Below are 22,451 nucleotides of genomic sequence, written 5' to 3' on the forward strand. Positions count from 1 at the left end.
TAAAAATACAAGAAAATGGATGGTTAGCCTGCACTGCTGTGGTAGTCAGACACTGTTAACCACGTGCAAAGGCCACGTGCCCGTGTGTGTGTTTGTATCTGCCACCAGACAAGTACCAAGGACAACTTGTGCCTTCCTGTGGGGGCTCCACTGCCACGACAAAGAGTAAAAGCAGCACCCAGATTATTACTGAGACACAATCTGCATCTTTTTAGATTAATTTAGCTGAGGTTTTGGTGCTGTACATCACAGTTAACCATCATGGAGCAAGGTCTCTGAGTCACATGGAAATCATTCTCCTGAATGTGACCCAGTCCAAGGAACTAAATGCAAACTAGTGTTTGATAACTGATAACATCACCATTTCCTAAGTTTGTGATACCAGAGTGTAGCTGAAGCAGCTGGAGAACAGTGTTTATGCTCTTGTCAAATGTCTTAAAGGTTTGCATGAAGAGGGATAGGATGAAGCATCACACATGTTAGCACAGCCAAACCTATTTAACTACTCAGCCTCAAGCTCCTGAGTACAGAATGTTTCAGGAACACTTGGCTCCAGCTGTGTGTATGAGCATTCAGAACTGTTGCTAAGCCCTGGCACTGTTACAAAATCCTAGATCTGTCTATGCAGGTTTTTCCTCTTTATACCCATGTTAAAAACACAGAAGCAGGAATGTGACAGATCATTGTTTCAATAATTAAGATAACACTTCAGTTTCTTTGGGAACAAGTCCTATACAAGGTCACAGCCACACCTTGTCACTTGAAAGTAGTTCATATGAACCATCAGCTCCATATGGAAACCCTGCTGCAAACTCCCAAACTCAACCACCTGATTCTTCTGACCCAAGGGAGAGCCCCAGGCAAGTCCATCCCCACAATGAGGTGAAGAAAAGTTCCATACACAGATTTTGCAATAAAAGCTTCAAACCCACTCTCAGACACAGCACAGGAGTGTCCCAAGGCTCTCTGTACAGCTTAAGCACAGACTTCAGACACCTGGATGCCAAGTGATGCTGTAGCTGAGACTGCTGGGGAGCACACCTTACAGGAGACGGGGAAGAGACAGCCCTGAGCAGAAGGAAAACTTGCACTACACACAAATAAGCAGGGCAGCAGCAGGATACACTTCTTTAGACCCTGATGCCAGCAGTGTTTTCAGAAAGGATTTCCACTTTCCTGAAAGGGATATCTTCAATATCCACTAATCCCTGCTCCCAAGCATAAAAGGACATGCACTGAAAACATGGTAAAGGGACTTGGGTTGTCCAAATGCTTTTGTCAAAATAATGAACTTGGTAACAAATAGCTCATAGGTAAATGGACATAAAGTCTCCCTGGGAGTTTTTCATTAATTTTTCTTCTAAGACCTTGTTTCCCCAAAGCCTCTTTTAGACACACTGATTTTATTTTAGTTTTTAAATCCCTCATGAGTTCTCCTAGATCTCCCCCTGTGGTTACTTTTAGCCTTTCAAAATGTATCAATTTCTCCTTCAAAATATAGCCAGACTTTTTTTTCTCTTTCTACTTGTGAATGCCTCAATAACCAATTTAATCAGTGTCTGAAAAACTGTTCTACTAGGGGAAAAAGTTAGAGGAGAGTAAAGCTCAAAAGTTACAGAAAATTAATTCATACACAAGACTTAAAAGTCTTCCAAATGGAAACTAATGCATCCATTAAAGGAATAGACTCATACTTTTTCTTGTTTTCTCTCCTCAGAGAGCAACAAGCACTCCAAGTAATTTGAGGGGCTGACTCACCTGAAGCCCACAGAGCCACCTGCTCTTTTCCAAATACCGACACATTTAGTTACAAACAGGTGAGATAATTCCCTTTGTTCATACATTTGCTGTAGAAGCCCTTAGTGTCTGCCTCAGGGGCTGTATCAGTGCCACCCCCAGCCTCCACAAAATCTGAGTTCACCTCCCAGTCTGTAAGCTCATCCCTTCTCTCTGCATGTTAGCTGGTCACACATCTAGACTGCACGGAATGAGAGCCATTTCAGAGGAATGAGCACAAACAGAAGCAAGAGAGTTCAGACAGTGATCTGAACTTCCAGCTGCACAGTTTCTGCACAATGACATTTGTTTCTTGATGCTTTTTTCCAGATGTTGCCATTATCCTCTTTCCAGAAACCTGGATACTGCCAGAGATCTTTGCAGGCCAAAAGAGGTGCATTTGGGGGGTAAAGGTGCACTAGCAACAGAGGGACAGACAGGAGTAACCACCAAATTCAGCACTGTTTAGGTGCATATTTAAAGCAAAAGGAACCACAACAGGGGGGGGGAAAGTGGGAAAGAAATGAAAATAAACTGAGTGATGAACAGAACTGTGGGCTTACAATATGAATCTCAAGAATAGCAAAGTAGTCTGCAAATCTGGAGTAAAAAGACAGGAAAAGCCACACTTTTAATTACCAATATAGAAAGTTATATACTTTTAACAAACCACATCTAGTATTTAAGAAAAAACCGGAGGCAATTCATTACCAGAGATGGCATTTTCTATAATGCAGTGAAGCTGAAACCTGTATTGTTTAGTTTAGTCTGCCAATCTAATTGAAGTGCAGAAGGACTGTGAGGGAGAGAACTTGTTTGTCATAAATGGAGGCTCTGCTATTGACAGTAAAATAACTGAGTATAAACATATTTCTATTGTAGCTTTCATTGAAGCACATTTTTCTGATAAAGCCACTATTATACTCAAAATAGTTCATAATACATTCATAACACCAAAGTTGTTCATTCTTACAAACAATGCTACAAGAGAAGAATTTTTCCTGGTCCTTGCACTGACTCTCTCTTGGCTTCTTCCTCTGGGAAAAATATTTATACCACAACTACCCTTTAGTACAACATAGCTTGAGTTATTTGATGAAGTTTAGTGTTGTGCTGCATTTTCACATTTCTAGTTCATGAAGAGTCTCAGACTTAGCTCTCTAGATGTCACTGTTGGGCAAAGAAGGGGACCAAGTCAAACACAGCAGAGTTTGTAAAGTTCTGCCATCTACTTCTTAAGAGACTTGTTAGAATTGTTTCGAAAATTCACCTTGCATTGAGTTGCTAACAACCAGCAGCACAGAAACAGAAGAGACATTAAAAAACACCACCTTTTCCTTGTAATGAGGTTGTCTTTTCTTGGAAGTAAAGCACCATCTCAGCTCCAGACTGACTCTGGAGGTTTCTGGTACAACGAATCACCTTCTGCACCATAGTAAAATTCCTCATTTATGTTTACGAATCAGCAAAGAATTCGAGTAAGATTCTGTTAAACTTTTTCATATATTTTTTAGAGAGCAAAATGGCAAGTAAATCACAGCTTTCTGGAGACTGATCCATGCAATTTACATACTATATATTTAGCAGTATTGCATTTCAACAGGGCATTTATAAAACTGCTACATTCAAACAAACACTTTAGCTACACATAGATTCCCACTTCATGACAAGAGATAATTTCTTTTCCTTCCATACCACAAGGAATAAAACTGCAGACTAGCATTGTTAATTGCCAATTCCAGCAATTTTGAAATGCTATTTTATGTGGAAGTTCTTTGTGCAATAATTCAAATTCTATATAAAATAAAATCTAACACTTTTCTAAGCAGCACTATTTTCCAGTTTCACTGAGCATTTCACTAGAAAAACAACTAATGCCTGCTCCCAACTGCAGCCACATGAAATACTTTTCAGTGTGCAAGCAGGAAGACAGACAGCATTTAGAAAAATGACAGAACACAGCAAAACAGCCTTCCAGATTTTCTGGGGGAAAAAGGCAAAAAATGCAGCATTGCAGCCATTAGTATCACCATGCACTGACCATCCACAATCAGAGCTTCCCTTACCCCAAAAGGTGGATATGAAGCAGCAGCAGCAGCGGAGGCAACACTCACTGCGGGAGGTGGTATTCCTGAAGAAGAAGGTGGGAACAGACCCAAGGCATTCAGATTTAATCCAGGAATTAAATGTGCTTGAAGCTGCAATGGCAGAAGAGTTAAGATTTAGAGTCTTGGTTATTAACTCTAATAAAATCCCAGTTGGCATATGCTATTAACCTTTTGGGATGTTATTTTAAAAGAAAGTAATTTCCATTACCCAAAGGACTCTCATTCAAACCTGTTTCCCAGACACATGTACAGACCAATAACATCAAAAACACATAGTAGGAAAGGCAGATGGGGATCACTTGCTACAACTTAGTCATCAAAACACATTTCAAATTTTACAGCAAGATGTTCAGATAATAGTACTATTTACTTTCAGAGTGAACAAATTTATCAGAAAAACAATAGTTTTGTCCTTATACTAAAAAGACAGCCCTGTAGAAACAGAGAAAGATCATGTACAAAGCCCTGCTTTTCTTACACTTGGGGAACATGTATGTGACACTATCACCCCATCCTCCCTCCCTTGCAAAAGATGAAGTGAGATATTTTCAGCACTTGCTGGGAAAGGATCAGCTATAAAGCTGCATGTCCTTTGCTTGACCACAACTGAGAAAAGTGACATCGTCACGTGGTAGGAAGCATTTGTTGTCTGATACAAAACTTGTCAGCACCCCTTTCCCTTTTCCAGATTATTACTCAAAAACATGAACATGCTTTAGAAATATTTCAGCTAGAGAGACAAGTGCTATCTCAGGCCATTAAGATAAGTCAATCACAGGACACCAAAAAACCTCAAAACTTCACCACCTCAAAAACTACCTGAATAATCACTACAAACTAAACTCAAAACCTATACAGTAACAGAGGTAGTTTTTTGACTTTCCGTACCTTTGCCAAATAGCAATAGAGTCTCTAACTCACCCCATGTTCCTGCTTGTTGTATGAAACAAAAATGCACCATTACTGAATACTTTGTTCCTCATGAGTACCTCATGTATTGCAATTTGCTTCGTGTGGGGGACACGGGGGGAAAGTGGGGAGAATATTCACTTGGTAGGATAAGCATGAAAACAGACATTTCTAGAAAGTCAGGACTACTGTAAACTGAAAAAACATTTCCATTCCAACTCTAGACCATAAGATTTGGATACACATGCACATACAATGCTTTTCCTAACTATCAAAAATCTCAATCATTTCTCAATATGCATTAGTAATACTTTGGCAAACTAATGAGGTATGTTGTTTTCATCATATAATCACCAATCATCTTCAAATAGGTAAATGCCTTTATCATCTACATCAAGAAAAAAACCTTAATAAGACCTTCTTAAATGAAATAATCAAAAACAGGAGGGATCTTTCTTCCACACATTATTATGCTATTTATGTGATAAGACTGAATCACTTCTTTAAAAAACATGCAAGCCAGAGCACATAAGCCACAACAGTACAAACATACCCTGCTTCAGGTCCTTGCAACAAGAAAAAAATTAAATGCTCATTCATTTCCTCAGTCTAAATAAAGTTCTCAGTTCTCCCACTCAAAAATAAACCAGAAAAAGTCTCCATTAAAATAGCATACATAAATAACAAAAATGCTTGCCTACACTCCCACAAATAAATGAGGCAACAGAGAGGCTGCAACAGAAAATTCTGATGTGATATTAGGAAAAAAAATCATCATGAGAGCAGGGAGACAGGGCACAGGCTGCCCAGAGACACTATGGGTTTCTATCCATGGAAATGTTAAGGAGAACTCAAGTCCCTACACAACCTGGTTTAAATTTGAAGTGTGGCCTACATTGAGCAAACCCACTGCTGGGCCAGGCAGCCTCCAGGGGTCCCTCACACCCAAAATCCTTCTGTGGTTTTAGTCCCAGAAAGAGCCCACACCCTGAGGAAACTCACATTCATAGCAGCAATATCATTTTCATAGGACTCCCTGATTTTTTTCATGATTTCTTCCTCAGCCTTGGCACAAGTTTCAATACTGCCTTTAACTGTAATGGTCCTTTCTGGATTATAGAGTGTCAAGTCCTGCAATCTGCAATGACACAGAAGCACAGTTAATTAGCAAACAAAGAAGATAATCCAGATTTATCGTTTGAGTGTAACAACATCCAAGCATGTCGAGTTTGCCCTCCAAAGGCTGTAGTATCAGTTCATAACAGGGTTCAAACACATCCTCAGATAATGTGGGGAAACTGTCCTCATGGGAAACCCAACAAAACCCTCACAGCGAGGTTTGGGGTGGGGGGAGGTGGCTGGGACACACTTGGCTGCTGCACAAAACAGAGCCACACACTGTGCATGAGCACACAGAGCTGCTGCAGGGCAGCACAGCCGTGTCCCACCTCACACAGCACTGCCAGCTGGGACAGGGCTTCACACACATTTTAGACACCTCAGAAGCACACCATAAAAACATTCTTTCCTTGAGAACTATGGTATATTCCTTAAGGAAACTGGAGAAAAGCCCAGCCTCAGTGAAACTGCAGGAGAGCCTCCAAACCCTCAAAGTGGGGAAAAGAAAAGCTGTGTGCAAGTCAGCATTTGCTGCTCAGCACTAGTAACTCCTCAGGGAAAATGAAAGGGTGACTGCTTTAAACCAGTGCTCTATTTGGCAACAGATGCAAACCTACTGTGGTAACGTGGATTAAACACACTGGGAAGCCATGGCATAGCCATGCACTGAGGAAAGGTAGAGGGGTGCAGACAAAGCGCAGAGCAGGATGCAGAGTGAGGAAGCCCATGGCAGGAAGGACAGGAAGCAGCACACGAGGCCTTGCCTTCCTGCACAGCAGGCAGCATGGCAGCCTGCACAGCTCAGCCGAGCAGGGGCAGGCACAGTACACATCCACTTGACTCTCTAGTGCATGAGCACTGAAGTACTGCCTCTGGAAGGAAAATGTTGGGAAACATCCCAGAGAAGAGAGGAAACACTTTCCCAAACCATCTGCCTTTAAATTTATGGACAAGCTTACCCAAAGGCCTGAATAAAGAGATCATAAGAAAGACTAATTAGAAATAGCAAAATCAATGGGCATATATGCTCTCATTTTTGTATTGATTACACCAGATGACTTCAGGGGGCTATTTTAGGCATAGTATGACAAATATAATCTTGAGGCCAAGATTTTAATGCAAAGAAGCCTTTAACTCAGTAAATTAAAAACTACTCTGTAGCTATTTACAGACAATGTGTTATTTGTGTCATCATCAATAAAGACAACTGGATTTCATGGAATGAAGACCATTTTTGCATGTACTCTGTACTCATTTTTCTCCTTTTAGCATTAATAGTCTGTGTACTGTTTGCAGATAAAATGTTTATGCAAACATATTCAGGAGAGCATTCTAGCCCTATAAAATCTATTCTTGAAGCACACCTATTTAGGTGCTTTTTCTCTATTTGTTTATTTTCCTCTGATTAATTCATAAACACACACACACCTTTAAGGAAGGCCTCAGGTGCTTTCATCTAAATTTGTTTTCCTCTTTTTGAAGAGCCACATTTACTCGCAGCTTCCTTGTCCTCATTTGAGTTATTTCCTGCACTACTTTTTTTGTCTCCTGCATGTATTCACACCTCTTCACACATCTTCATGTGTCTTCCAAACCTTTTCCCTTTCCTACAGCCTGTAAGCCTAATTCTCACCCTTCCTGGCTAAAGCCAAATCCAGGATGCCTTCAAATGCTTGGAAGTTCATGCCAGAGCATTCATTATTCAGAACAGGAGGTTCTCTGAAGATATTACTCCAGGGTAAAACTACTGTTGACTGCCAAGCTTCTACAGAGATGTTAATCTAATCAGTGATTTACAGATTTCCAGTAAAGGTGAAAACTCCTGTTTAATCTCAGCTAAATTTGAAAAGGTCTCAGATACCCTCACAAAGTCAGACCAAAAAAGCTATTACTTTGCACCAGACTAGCCAATGTGTTGTAATTTGGCTGTCAGTGGTCAAGAGGGACAGAACTGCTACTAAAGATACCCTTTTCAGTATTCATTTGCTCTATTTCTTTCTTTCCAGTCCAAGAATTTAATATATACTGGTAACTAAAACATCACTAATTTCACTCATTTTCACACATAGCTCAGAACTGATCCAGACTTATAGTTTCAAACAATCATCATTACATATGGTATAATATATTAGAAACAACTGACACTTAAAATATAGTCTAACACAGGCTCCACATAGCCTATGTTATTTTTAGGCTTGCTCTTGACTGAGTTTACAATGAAATTTCACTGTTTACATGAAATTTAACTGAGCTTAAGCAACAGTTTAATCCATATGATGGAAAGGCCTCTGAAGGGCTGTTATCTCAGCCTTCAACACACAGAATATTTTTCTAAGAACTCTGTACCTGAACATCCCACAGCAGTACTGCTGCCATTTAACATCTCACTGAAAATCAGGCCACCAAAAACTTACGGTGATATTGTGATTTTAGTATCTGTGTCCTGCTCAATTTTCTTCAGGTTTCTTCCTTCTTTGCCAATAAGTCGGCCAACAAAGTTGTTGTGTGCCAGTATCTTCAAGGGAATTTCTTCTGTACTGTAATGGAAGTTATACCTAGTGAGACTTTTGGAGACCAGAGTACAAGCTTTTATGCATGTTATGGATAAATTTAATTTTCATTGAAATACCCACAATTACATGCTTTCACTGGATGCAGAATAAGTCCAAGTGCAATGGGCTTTCAAGCATTATCACCTATAACTCAATTGCAACATACCTTTAACTAAATAAAGCTCAGACTGAAGTAACTAGAGCTGTTGGGAGGGAAGAAATAGATCTTAAAGCTTTTAGTGAGGGCTCACAACTTGTTATGCTCATTCAGACTAAAAGCTGTCAGTTGCTCAAGAAACTTTCATATTTGCTCCAGTTCACCTCAAAATCACAGCCAGACAACAACTGAAATCACAGAAGCATGCTGGGGCTAATTAAGCAAGTAGACTACCCTGTAAGGTAAAATATCTCAGTACCTTTACCTACTTAGATATGGATAACAGCAAATATTCACTTGTTAACAGCTTTAAAGACTATGACTTTAAATGGAGCTAGTGAGAATTCAAGACTTTTAATGCTTCCACAATGAAATGCTTTTTACTCACAATTTAGTATCTTGAGCTTCCTTTTGCATGATCTCCATAATAATTTTACAAGCTGTTGAGCAGCCTTCAGGAGTTGAGTGGATGGTAATTGGTTTCTCAGCAGCACCTGCATTCTCTTTACGATGAATATCAATTCTTGAAAGAAAGAAAAACACTCTATGGTAACCACACACTCTATGGTAAGCCTTGTGCACTTCCAACTGTTGTAAAACTAACTTATTTTGAGCTAACAGTGACTATATGTTAGTAGTTTAATTTTGAAAAGCTTACAACTACTTAAGCATTTCCTACATACAAACTTGAGTGTTATGAAGAGCCTCTCCTCTCCTGATTTTACCAGCTAAACCCCACTTTTGTGGACACTGGGATCTCCTTTTCTTGGTAAACTCCCATCAAGATGTTCAGGAGAGTTAATAGATTGTGGCAAACCCCTGAAGATAACAGCATCTCATCAAGCTTTCCCAGTGCCCCATCTCCAGCCCCACAGCTCCACTTAGAGTGACTGTGCAGCTGCAGGACAGTCAGACTTTGTCCCATCTTATTTTAAATACCTCAGCAGCAGAGTTTCTCAGCACTCCTCTGCTAGCAAGTAGCATGGTAGTACTTTGCATCCATCCACAAGATTAGTTTCTTATACTTGTCTGGCCAGATTTTGTCCTTATATTACATTTACTCTGTGCTCTACCACCCTGAAACTACTAGCCTTGTTCTACAACAGGTTTATGCAGCTCTAAGAATTTAACAAAAATTAGTTATTACCTGCATAAAGACAATTCCTTGGATATTACTTTTCCCTGCCAATATTCTTTCCACCTCTGCTTTTTGTTTTTGCCCCTCTTTCACATGTAACAGCTGTTTTCTAACTGAAACAACCATGCTGCTTTTCAAGTAGCCCCTTTATTTTTGCAATTCTTTCAAGTGTTGAAAACTCATTTTGTTTTACAATGCAGCATTTTCCAAGAAACCCATCTTGGCAATCCTTGGTGGAAATGAAAGTAGATGAAATTTCCTTTTTTTTAATCCCCAAACCAGTGAAAACATCATTCTCAAAGTCACATATCTGTAAAGTTAGCAACCTGCAATTATTTCTCATCCACCCACCCTTCTTCTAGACATAAAACTTTTCTTATGTCAATCTTCCAGGATTTTTATAGTCCAAGAATTAGATGTTTTATGTATCACCTGAAAAGTTGGTTACCCATAGAAAAATTACAACCAAGTCTTGTCAGGACACCACAAATCTCTTAAACCTGTGTTGTTAAACATGCTGAATAGTCTCCTGGGCTACATTGTGCTAATGAGAGGTTGGAGGGAGCCTTATGATAATCCTGGGTTTGGGGAGGGGGGCAAGCCTGTTTGTAGGGGGTTGGGGTGTAATTAGAGAGGAGTCCCTTATCCTCATTAACTACTCTCATTCCCCTCACACACAGCTCATTCCCAAGTCCTGCTTGCTGCAACTACACAGCTAGGGGCTCCTACAGTGGGGGCTTCTGAAGGCAGCCTTTCAATTCTCTGCTTTTAGGGGCATCCTAGAAAAACTCTTGCAATAAGAACCCCACCTCCCTCCCTCTGCATCTGTGCTGAGCTCTTCCTTGTGGGCAGGATTTAACGCACACTGGAAACAATCTCTTCTTCCAGTGTCTCTAGACCCCAGTGCTCTAAGCTTCTTAGGTCACTTAGCAGCTTGCTTTTTGCCTCCTGTGCATTTCCTTAATCTGTGTTTTGGTGTGGTCTGCAACTTGATATCAACAAATGTATTTTCCAGAAACAGAGGGGGAAGCAGGGAGATAAAAAAAGTTCTTGGTTTAGGGCTTTTCCCCCCACATCTTGAAAGGACAACATTACAAATCCTAAAAGTGCCCTTATCTAACTAAAACTAGATAAACACTTGAAGTACACTTGGGACACTTGGGTACATCACCACACTGACTGTACATCCCCCAGAACATATTACAGCTTTCAGTTTCACTTTTTGTGCCAGACCATATTAGTACATCTGAAAGCAAAACTCTCCAACAGAGTACCATCCTGCTAGCACTTCTCTTTTAAAGAGGGATAAAAATGTCAGATAGCACTTGAACATGTATCAGGGACAGAATCCAGTCCTTAAATAAATATTGCAAAATATTTCCTGTTCTCTGTCATCTTCATTTGCTCTCTGACCATGCAGGTTAGTATACTGAAGTTTTACAAACTCCTCTTTACACAAGCAATGATGACACAACATTAAAGCTATTAATCAGTTTTGTAAAATGACTTACTTGGACTGTGTCTGCTTGGTAATGTTTCTGATTGTTGCTCCTTCTTTCCCAATAATGGCTCCCACAAACTGAGTGGGCACCAGCATCCGTAGCGGAACGTCCGACTGCGGTTTCTGCCGAGTGGTTGCGCCGGGTGACCCTTGCCTGGGAGGGCCCCGCTGGCCAAATCCACGTCTTCCCTGGGGATGTTGCTGTGGAGGTTGCTGGGCTGCCATCTCATCAGGGATGTATGCAACTTTCAAGGAATAGTTTTCAAGCTGAAACCCGTTCAGTTTTTCTATTGCTCTGTTTATTTGGAAAGGGGAGGAGAGAGGAGATTAAAAAAAAGCCCCACGAGCACACACAGGGCCTTATGAAATGACAAGTTATTCAGACAGACTTCTGTCCTCTCTGACTTGTGTGGTGAAACTAAAAACACATTCCAAGATGAAAAGTTACATTTGAAACTCTTCAGCCAAGATTTCGATTACACAAAGCCACTGTATTAAGCACTACAAGTTAGCTCTTGCTTGTCCTGGGCTTCTTTACACTTTAAAGATTTTGCTGGTCCAACCCTACCAGCCAAACCTCACAGGAGACAGAGCTTATACACTCAAAAGCATTCTTTTGCCTGATTTAATTTAAATCAATTTCCCAAATAGAATTAAAGCTGCACCAGAGGGAAAACTTTTTAGCTGCTATCAGAGCACCTTCATTAGGGTTTTTGCCAGCACAGCTATTTGGCTGGAGCTTTCACAATAACTGATATAGCTGTGACAGGAATGAAAAAACACGTTTTTATGAAAGAAGAGAGCACCTTCACCTCAGCAGGAAAAGAAGCACTCAAACCAAGTCAATGGCATCTGAAATGCCCCTTAGACTGCAACAGCACCTTGCAACTTATTAATTAGTCACGTTGAAGGTAAGTTTAAAAGTTAACAAGGAAATTAAAGCCCCATGTCTATCTTAAACTCCCCATGAAAGCAAAGTTGTTAGAAGGCACTTAAAATGTTGTTTCAATTTCTCTTGTTCTTACAGTAAAGCATCGAAGAGGGATACTGCCCAAATGTACCCAGCCCTCTCTCGCTGTGGTCTCTCATGCTGAAAAGCTCCTGGTCACTCAGCATTCCGTCTGCTCTGTCGCTCTTCCTAACCAAGGACAACTCTGCAGGTGCTCTTGGGTCTCCTCTTCCCAGGAGGAACACAACTCAACTCAAAAATGACAGATTTCCAGAAGGTAGGATACCTTCCACTCCCAAACAGAGTAGAGTCAATAAGACTAAATATCTAGCAAACAGTAGGGATAACTAAGCTACATGCAACACATGGGTAAACCAGTGGAATAAAATAAACACGTTTGCCCCAAAAAGGAATTTAAAGTATTACTGTTCAGATTATCATTAATATACTGGTCACTGAAATATGCACTGAAATATGCCAGACTTAATATTGGACCAAAGATTACTGACAGATTTTCTTTAAAACCAAAATTTAAATTGAAGGCCTTCATGGGAGGGAGGGAGTCTGTATCTTTTACTAAAGAGCTCACCAATACTTTCATTATAAAGCTCCAAAAACTATATGCTCTGGAGGTAGGTCTCTGAATTCAGAAACTTAACCCAGCCCCTCCATTCATGAATATTTGCAGGACACTACTGCCAGTTTACCAAACATTAGCCTCAGCAACACTTTTATGCCTGCCTCTACTACAGAGATAAAAGATTATGATAGCCAGTTGCCTACATTTTCAAGGCCAGCAAGTGAAAAATACTATTTGTCTCCTGGGTTTCCCATTTCACAGTCTGGGTCACAAGAGCTGTTGAAGCCCAGTTAAGAAGTGGTATTTGGATACCAAGGATAACAGGTCCCTCTTTTCCCAGGGGTTGAGCCAGCATCCTCAAAATACTCCAGCCTGACAGTAAAGAGCTTATGAGAAAATAAGTAATTTGTGTCTTTGGAACAATGTTTAATAAGGGCTGATAATAAATAAGGCCCAAGGCAATGCCAATGAACAAAGAAAGCAAAATATTGAATAACTGATCACTGTTCATTAAATACTACTGTTAACCAAATGAGACACAGGTCCTTTGGGAATTGCCAGGAGTGTAATTACTCCCATAATAGAGGAATCCTTTACAGCAAGTGGCAAACTAGCTGGATTAAAATTTGGTGAGGTTATTTCAGAGCTGACATTTTTAATCTTTTACTCCATGGACTTTGAAGAGCATTTTATTACACAATAAAACATGTTTACAAAACAGAAAGAGGAGTGAGCATACTAGCGAGACTTACGTTTCTATGGATTTGTCTCAATTTTTAATTTTTGCATAGATTTCCAATGTCTGAAAGACATTCCACTGAAGTCTCTCTCTCTTTCTGGACATCCTACTTGGAAAAGGGGTCTGAGACATTTCCTTTCCATACACCCTGAACAGGCTAATTTCTTGTTGGTTGCAAATATCCATGACCTCTGTTTCTAGGCTGAGTTTCCCTGAAATCAACCAGAAGGCTGAATTTCTACCATGAAGGGAAACAGCACTGCCAGACCATCCAGTTGCACAAGCCCTGTTTCTTTTGGAATCAAACATCAAGATGTTGGAGAGATGAACACCAACAATTTTGCAAATGTGCTCATAGGCTCCAGATTAACGTCCATCCCAGCTCATTTCCCTCCAAGCCTTTATTTGACAAGTTCAGGCATTGCTTCTTTCCCAAAATGCATCAGCCTCCTCTGGCTTTAAAACATCTTTGACCAGAATCCCAGCATTAACATAAAACCTGACAGTAAATCAGGGCAACAGGCTTCTCACTCTTCCTTAGAAGTGGTTGGGAAAGGAAAGAGTAGGCTTATTGTTTGCAACCAGGCTTCATACCTATCATGCTTTCACAAAAAACACTTTACAGCAACAACTATGTATATATACACACACACTTGCATATACACATACATGTGCACCACACTTTTCCTAGAAAGAAGGTTGGAATTTTTCTTCTTAATAACAATTTATAAATTGCTAAATGGTTCCATCTGTCTATAAGTACCTTAAATTCAAAGCAAACTGAGAAAAGTTCATTTGCCATTGTGGAAAATTAATTATGTCAGCAGTGAACAATCTCTGGCCACCAAAGCCATATGATGACATGGAAAAACAACACACTAATAATTCACCCTGTGAGTCACTGAGTTCTCCATATTTTACAGCCTGACTTGTTTTATAATTTGACTTGTTCAAATGATGGGAAGTCAGAAGAAGAATCAGTAATTAAATACTGATCTCTCAAGCCTTTTGTGGAACTGATATTTCCTGGGTATGTGGTTCCATATTCTACACTGATTTGGGTACACAGACTGGAATGCCAAGATACCTGATTTGCAGTGGATGTAGCACATACCCTGTTCTAGTGCATTTCTTACAGAGAAAGGTCCCTTTGGCTTGTTGATTCTGGCCTTCACGTTCCAATATTTGACAATTTTCACTGGACTTTTAAAGTACAGTCATACAATTTTCTTCAGCTCTTCTGGACTAATTTTTACCACTTTTGTGGCACTAAACGTAGGGCTAGAATTAGGCAATGTCATGATTCAGCAGCCCTTCAGCACCATAACAAGCTCAGCTTTAGAGGCATCTAGGCACTGCTTTGGGGGCTGGAGAGACAGATGTGGAAGAAGACCTAGGAAGAGACAAGTGGTTAAGAACTGGCTTCTAGATGGATGCAAAACTGCTGTAGAACAGCATCTAGGACAGCACTTGCTACCAGGAGAGCCAGCCTTGCTCTCAGGGGAAGTCTGAGCCTCAGCTCAAAGCAGGTGACCAGCTCCTCACAGCACTAGGGGCATCTGTTTCAGGCAAAGCTATTGTCACTGCTGCACTCCTCCAACCACAGGTTACACCAAGCTCCTTCTGCAAAGCACATGCTCTCACTGACTGACCACCTGGAGGCTCCAGAACACAGCAGCACCACCTCTGTCCTCCCACAGAGACCTCTGCCTTCCCAAGCGCTGGGGGCTGTCCTTCCATGGGCACAAGTTAATAAAGGCCATGCAGACCGCCTCTGTCAGGGAGCACTGCTGAAACCAACCACAAACCACTTTTATACAGAGTCTAAAAGCCTAAAGAGCCACCCAATGAGGACAAAGATGGAGAAAAAAATTCAGTTACCTGCCCCATTAGGAGGTGCTCTCCTCCCTGAAGTCATTGTTTAAAATTTATTTTTAGTAGAAACAGAAAATGTTTCCATTTCACATACCAGCGAGAGCTGGTACACAGAAATCTCTTAGCATAGCTCTGAATTTTTTAATAAAATGAATTCATTAAGAGACTGCAGCAACTACTGTCTATGCACTGATAAGATGGATAGCAGTCTGGCTCATGTTCATGTGACACTTGCTCAGAACCAAGAGTTTCTACATGAAAATGAAACCTTAAACAACTAATCTGTAAATTAGTCACCTGAGTTTTTCCCATCAAAATGACATCTCACCACTGTCCTCTCATGAGTTCCCTACAAGAGGGTGCTTGCCCAGCCTTCTCCCTTTTGATATTAGTGGAATTTAAACACCCTAGATAAATTATTACGGTAAAAGCACCAAGTCTTGTGCTGGAAATCATTCTTCCACTGATAGCATGATGACACTAAGCAATAGAAGAACATATTTCACTCTCACATGAGGCTTTTACATACACCACTTTTCTTTTTTCATCCCTGACCAGATACAATTGCATATGAGAAGACATATATGGCAAATTTTCTTTAGCATAATTTTTTTTTACATTAAATAAAAATCTGGGTTTCACCAGTACTTCTGAAAACAAAGCCAAAATGAAACCTAAGCTTTTAATACACCACTGAGTTTTCAGTATTATGATTCCTATGGTAACATTAGCCCTGACCCACAATGGCATGTAAAAGTATTAGTTATGTGAACCCTCATTCATTCAAGGTTACATGTTGTGCACACACACACAGATGTGTTTTTCATTGAAAGGCTAATAAAATTTTTTTTGCAATTATTCTGATTAAGAGGTAATCACCAGTGGACTTTCAAAATCCTGGGTAGAGCTAAATCCTGTAGCATGTACTAGACTCCTACACACTGGAATCTTTGGGGCGGGAAAAGGGAGGGTGGTATAACTTTTGAAGCCAGCAGCCATAATTTAGGTGGCAGCATGTCACAAGGACACAGTCAGCGTGTCCTGCTGGTTGCAGCCAGGGATTGATATTGGGAGAAGGGGGATTGTCTTTTGGCAAGCACGTGCCAGGCTGCCTCAGCACCTGCATGCAGCTGCTTGGGTTGTGCAGGGTGAACCACGGGCTCCAGGCTCTGTCCCTCGCCCTCTCCTCTCTTTCAAATATCCCACAACCCACTACAACATCCAATCATTGCCTATGCCACTAACCAAGCAGTACACACACTTCGTAAAGCCCTCTCCAGTTTCTGGGAGGGAGAGCAGCAGGGGCAGTTTGAGAGCTCAAACAAATCTCTTCTCCTCCCAAGTGCTTGCAGGAGAGGAGAGGAGGGATGTGGTGTCAGACCTGGTAGGGCCAGCCTTCTCTTTGCTACTCACAGCGCTAGAGAGCAAAAGTGGCTTTCCAAGACCCACACATTGCTCTGCACATCCCTCCACAATGCTCCTGGGCTGCCAAACAGTACCTGATCTGCCATGCTGGCTCCCTTGCTCTGGGGTCACAGAAGCAGCATCCTGCTTTTTCTGACAGGACACACTGTGCCTCTCCAGTAGGAAAGAGGCACCACCACAACATGTCAAAGACACAGACCTCTGTCCCAGCTAGAAGTCAGGAACTGTGCACATCTCAGATTTTGGGTGCTGTCTGTTCTAAGACTTCTTTCTCAAAAAGACTGCAACAATCTTCAGTGTCTTCATTTTCCAAGTTAATTTTGGATGCAGACCTGAATTGAACATGCCACAACTGTAGTACCAGCCTAGAGGAAAAAGCCTCTGCCACAACTACTTAGATTTGCAAGACAGAAGGCAGCTTAGTTTCCCAGCTGGGTGGAACCACAAGTTTTATTCAAAAGTACTGTCCTCCAAGCAATGCATACCACACTTGCTTAGAACTGCTTATCAAAAGTATCTCCAGATTGTGTTGCAGCACCCTCACCTCACACTGCCAGTACACACTCCAAGAGTCATGGCAATGCCATACAGATATCCAGCAGGGAAGTAGCCAACTTTTGCATGTTCTCTCAGCCAACACTACTGAGAGGTTAGTGTGTGCATTGCAAAAAGTACAGCTGAGGTGCAATTAGAACTAGGGACCCACTGTATGTGGCAGCATTGAGATCTTCATGTCATGGTGTTTGATCCAAAAGCCATGGCAAAGCACCATTTACCCTAAAGAGCTGAATTCCAAACTACAAAGCTTGTTACCAGCTGCTGACTCTTTGCAGCCCTAAACAGCTTTTGATAAAGTCAGTTCTTGTTACTGCATGTCCTTCATGGGATGACCAGCACTGCCCTTATCAGCTATCAGCACTTGCACGCTGCTCCCTCTCCACTGCCATCCCCCACAGCCAGTTCCAAGCAGCAGAGCTAGGTCAGGTCTGGGAAAACCATTTCACTGAAACAGTCACTGTGGAAAATCCACACACATGCAGGTCCTGTAGTGAGCCTTCATTCCAATCCCTCACAGTTTTTTCCCTAAAATTACCTTGATCTAGAGACTTGTCCTAGGGGTTTCTAAACAGTTGCAAGGTCACCTCCCAAACTCAGACAGTCTGAGCTAATATTTTTTGTACATAATATGGACTCATCTGCTTAGAAAACCTGTGTCATGTGAAACCATTCACAAATGCAAATCAATGTTCCTCCACTTTCTCTACCTGTTCCAAGGAACCAAACTGCCACCATTCAACCTGCATTGCTTCAGCTGCCCTACAACACCCATGCTGCATGCCAATTTGCCTGCTTCAAACTCAACAGGTTCTCAGTTAGTGTCACATGGTTTCTTATGGAAAAGAAAAAATTATCATCTTAGACACTTCTTCAGAGTCTTTGCTTATCCCAGCATTTCCTTGGGATTGACCCTAAAATTTAGCACCTAAAATTGGAGAAGAAACTGTTATTTTCATCTTCAGAAGGGAGTGGACAAGTCCAGGAACCCACATCACAGATGACAGCTCAAAAAAATATATTCTACTTCTTTCCATGATATTTTTAGTACTTCCTTATATTTTCAAAGGAGAAACCGGCACACGTAGTACTAATCTGTAACACTGCACCATGATTTCTTCAGAACTAGAAATACAGCCTTTCTTAATTGCTATGCAGCAGAATCAAAAGCAACAGAAGAACCTGAAGGACTTGTTAGAACAATTCAGGTTTTGAGAAAAGTTAAACAGTGAATTCAAGAAGACATCATTTCCTTTGGCTCCAGCATACACAGAGATACCACTGACACAAGTTTCCCATCACATTTGTTTATAATACATTTACAAGTAACCTAATGCTTTGAAAGATTAAATACATGTGTTGCATTCAAGTTACGCACAGATGATAATTACTTAATTATATGTACAAATATTATTTCATTTGTAATTTTGAATTAATGTACACCATAAGCACACCCTGCATCTTAACTGCTGGTTTTAGTTTGCCACAAGGTGGCAGAAATTTCAAAGTTAAAATAGATTGTGGTAGGCTATTCCATGAGTTTGGTTTTGTTTGATCTGCCATGACTAGAAAGAGAGGAAGTAAGTTTATGTCACCAGGTTAAAACTTAAGAACCACACAAGTCCTTTTTTTGCGGTAGAGAAGCAAAATTAAACCTTTAGCATGGTACATAATACAGATTTTTAAAGGAAAAGTATGCACAAACAATGATTAAGTAAAACATTTTAAAAATGTTAATAACTAGATTAAAAGTTCGCAATCACTGAAGATATAGGCAAGCATAAAGTAGGCAGCCTAAATTTCAAAAATACCAAATAAATTATTTAAGGTATGCATATTATGCCTTTTGTGTGTTGGGAAGCAGCATTAAATTTTCTAACAAAAAAGTCCTGTATTCTGGTTAGCAGCTACATATTTTTCCCCTGTTATTTTTGCTATGATTGTTTGTTAAGAAACAGTCACAAAACAATGAACACTGCAAGAAGGCATTACTGAAATGTGGCTAAAAAATCATTAAACAATAACTCCTATCCTCCCCCAACTGGCAAATTAATTTTCTGCTCTCCCCAATAAAAAAAGTTTCTTCAATTTTTCCATTTTTTGAAATTATTAATTTACTTTTCATCAAAATGAAAGCAAAGCTGATTTTAAAAATTGTTAATTAAGGTGAATTACACCAAACTTTCTTAAAAGTCAAGCCTTAATTTACTGTTAAAATAGTGACGTGATCAGAAGCAAAGTCACACATAAAGTCACAACAACATGAACTCCAAAATGCAAGTTAGGTGACAGAAACAGCTAAAAAAGATACTTACTGTCTAGCCTGGTCCTTATTGCCATATGTTACATTTACAACTGCAGTCTCGGTGTCAGTGTTCACTAGAAAGGAAAATGCAACAGGAGGAGGGTAAGTTCAGTGTGCATTCACTTCCCACTTCAAATTTAAAAGCAAATTCAGAGTAGTAACAGTACCTTGCTCACAGTTCTCCACAGTTCCATACTGAGCTAACAAACTATCCAGCACCTATAAGAGGTAAAAAAAATTACAGATTTAAATTTCAAAGCAGGTTAACAAAACAAAAAAAGTCTCTAAAAACCACCAGAATATTTTAAATTATTGTAGGAGAATATAGATCATTTAAGACAGCCATTCCAATAAAGAAGAAATTATTATTCCAGGAAGAACAAGCATACATTGCTTTTTTTCTCTCTCCTGTCAGAAAATCAGCATTTAAAATTTCATTAATGTGAAAACACAAAGTAAAACTTCAGGAAGGCACACTGCACTGTATATTCCAAACTTTGAAAATAAACCTTCAAAAAAAATAAACCTTCAAAAAAAACCTCACTGTTCTCAGAGTGGGCTAAAGGAGAGGCAGAAAAAGTTAGAGGACAGCAAATCCAAAATAAAACTTTCTCCATGTATTCCAAGAACATATATCTATCTTTGTCCCTGTTTAGAATTATTGGGGTTTTTCCTCCCAACACACTTAGGTTGTACATAAAAGTGTCATTCTCTTCCTTAGTGGAGAATTGTCTGTGTGGAGAAGGTAACAGGAAAAACCAGCACATGAAGAGCTGTTTCAGAATTATTTTGACAGATTTCTCAAAGATCACCATGCCAGAGGAACCATTCACAACAGTACCTTCACCATTATTTGAAAATCACAATTAATTTTTCCTTCAGTAGAAAGTTAAGAAGAAACAGGTAAAATGTATGTGACAAGTGGCAAAAGAAACCTAAATTAAGTAGTTGTATTTTGCATAGTTTTATTCTTGTCAAATGGAGGATGAAGAAGGGGGAAATACACAAGCTTCTGGAGAAAAATCAAGGTGTCAGAGTATTCCTGTAAAAGCATTAACACACCCACAGTTGTACCACATCTAAAATTCACATGGTATAGAGTTTTATTTTCTTCCTGGTGAGAAATAATGTTGCAGAAAATGGTGACTCTGGCAGTAACTAGCACAGACAGAAGTGCAGCAGCATTGTGGTGTATTGCATCCTAACATTTTGTCTCAAATTTAACTGATGCTGGAAAGGTTCACAATTTACATTAAGAAGTGAAAAAGTAAGCTTGCACACCCTTCTGTAACCAAAATGACATTTCTTCAGGTAATCTCTTAAGGAGAAATGTAAGTAAGAAAGGGAGGAAACCCCTTAGGGAAAGGAAGAAAACAAAGAAGCAAAGATAAAGGAAAGCAGTTGGCATAAAAAAGCATCTGTGCCACTTCCCTTTGCTAGAACCAGCAATCAAGTGTGCACAAACCCCCAGTCCCTAAAAATGTAAAGTTGTAAAATTCAGACTACATCTCCATGAGATTACAATTCCTAAATTATAATCTATCCATCTACCACATACTTTTACTACAACTGTATTTTATATGCCAAACCCAAAGACAAATTATATCAGTGCAATTTCCACTCTTTACCACCTACTAAAGTTTAAACTGCACAGAGATGTTTCAAAGGTAACATTTCAAACCAGGTATTTAAAAGGCAATTCAGTGCTCACCAAGTTTGAGAATGCATTACTGCTTCTAACTGCAGAATTTTCCCATCCTTCTTGTAGAGACTCTAGTAAGTTTTCTTGGCAAGAATTTTGTTTTCATAGACAAGTTGTTAATTGTCCTCTCATTCTACAAGTAGAGATTAGCTTAGTCTGAGAATTTCCCTTTTCAATCCCCTAAAAAATAATTTTTCTGCTGCTCCTCGGATCTGACAATTGGAATCTAAGTGAATGTCTGCACTGAAATTTGCTAAATATTACTGAAGCAGAGATGCTCCAGGGGATTAAAACAAATTAAAAGTCTCTGGAAGATCCTTTTAAGACAATTAAAACACTGGCACAGATGAGTGGGAGAGTTGTGAGGTCTTGCAGGTCTGCAGCTGTACCTCACACAAGCCAAGAGAGCCACAGCATGAGATTAGAGGAAAACCTCCTTTCACAGACTGCTTAAGGGATCCACTGAAACCAGTGGGTGAACAGAACCCCAGGTGGGGTCAGGGATTTAAAACAAGAAAAGCAAAGCTTTTCCTGGCTTAGAGATCCTTTCTGGGATGTTTAGCTGAAATTAGATACCAAATAGTTCATTAGTCTGATTAAGCAATTCCTTTGTCCCTACAGTATGCCAACACCTGTGCTGCCCTACACCACAGACCGTGCCACGACATGGGCAAGTGTGCTTAGCTGTGATTATGTTTGAACTGTGCAGACCACCACTCATGGCCACTCTGCCCCCAAAGCTCCATCATTTCAAAACAGAATTTCATTTTCATCCTTATTCATACAGGCAAAGAGTGCTAGAATACCAAAGGTACCGCAACAGTTTGCTTGGTAATAATTAATCAATATTTTATAAGGTATTTGTATATTCAACTTATATTCTGGGCTAAGCATACCTTTATATTGCAACCCACATATTAAAGTCACCATCTTCACTAATAAAATAAATACTTTAAAGCTGAATCCACACAACTGTTAAAAGACACATTTTCTCTAAAAAGCACTTTCAGCATGTTTGTGATCAGCCATCAGAAACTTCTCACCACTATCCCTTGCATCTG

At 40.0% G+C, this 22,451-nt stretch overlaps 1 protein-coding gene across 1 annotated transcript in view; it reads right to left on the reverse strand.

Annotated features, from left to right (window-relative positions):
• IGF2BP3 (insulin like growth factor 2 mRNA binding protein 3) overlaps window positions 1-22,451 on the reverse strand; it is a 111,732-nt gene that overhangs the window by 22,971 nt on the left and 66,310 nt on the right. The window contains exons 4-10 of the mRNA XM_058038220.1: window positions 19,856-19,907; window positions 19,699-19,762; window positions 11,271-11,555; window positions 9,010-9,144; window positions 8,327-8,449; window positions 5,796-5,931; window positions 3,843-3,974 (exon numbers count right to left, since the gene is read on the reverse strand). Of these exons, the coding sequence (XP_057894203.1) occupies window positions 3,843-3,974; window positions 5,796-5,931; window positions 8,327-8,449; window positions 9,010-9,144; window positions 11,271-11,555; window positions 19,699-19,762; window positions 19,856-19,907 (927 nt within the window). The remainder of the gene's footprint in view (window positions 1-3,842; window positions 3,975-5,795; window positions 5,932-8,326; window positions 8,450-9,009; window positions 9,145-11,270; window positions 11,556-19,698; window positions 19,763-19,855; window positions 19,908-22,451) is intronic.

This window comes from Melospiza georgiana, chromosome 1 (assembly GCF_028018845.1).
Source record: "Melospiza georgiana isolate bMelGeo1 chromosome 1, bMelGeo1.pri, whole genome shotgun sequence".
NCBI lineage: Eukaryota > Metazoa > Chordata > Aves > Passeriformes > Passerellidae > Melospiza > Melospiza georgiana.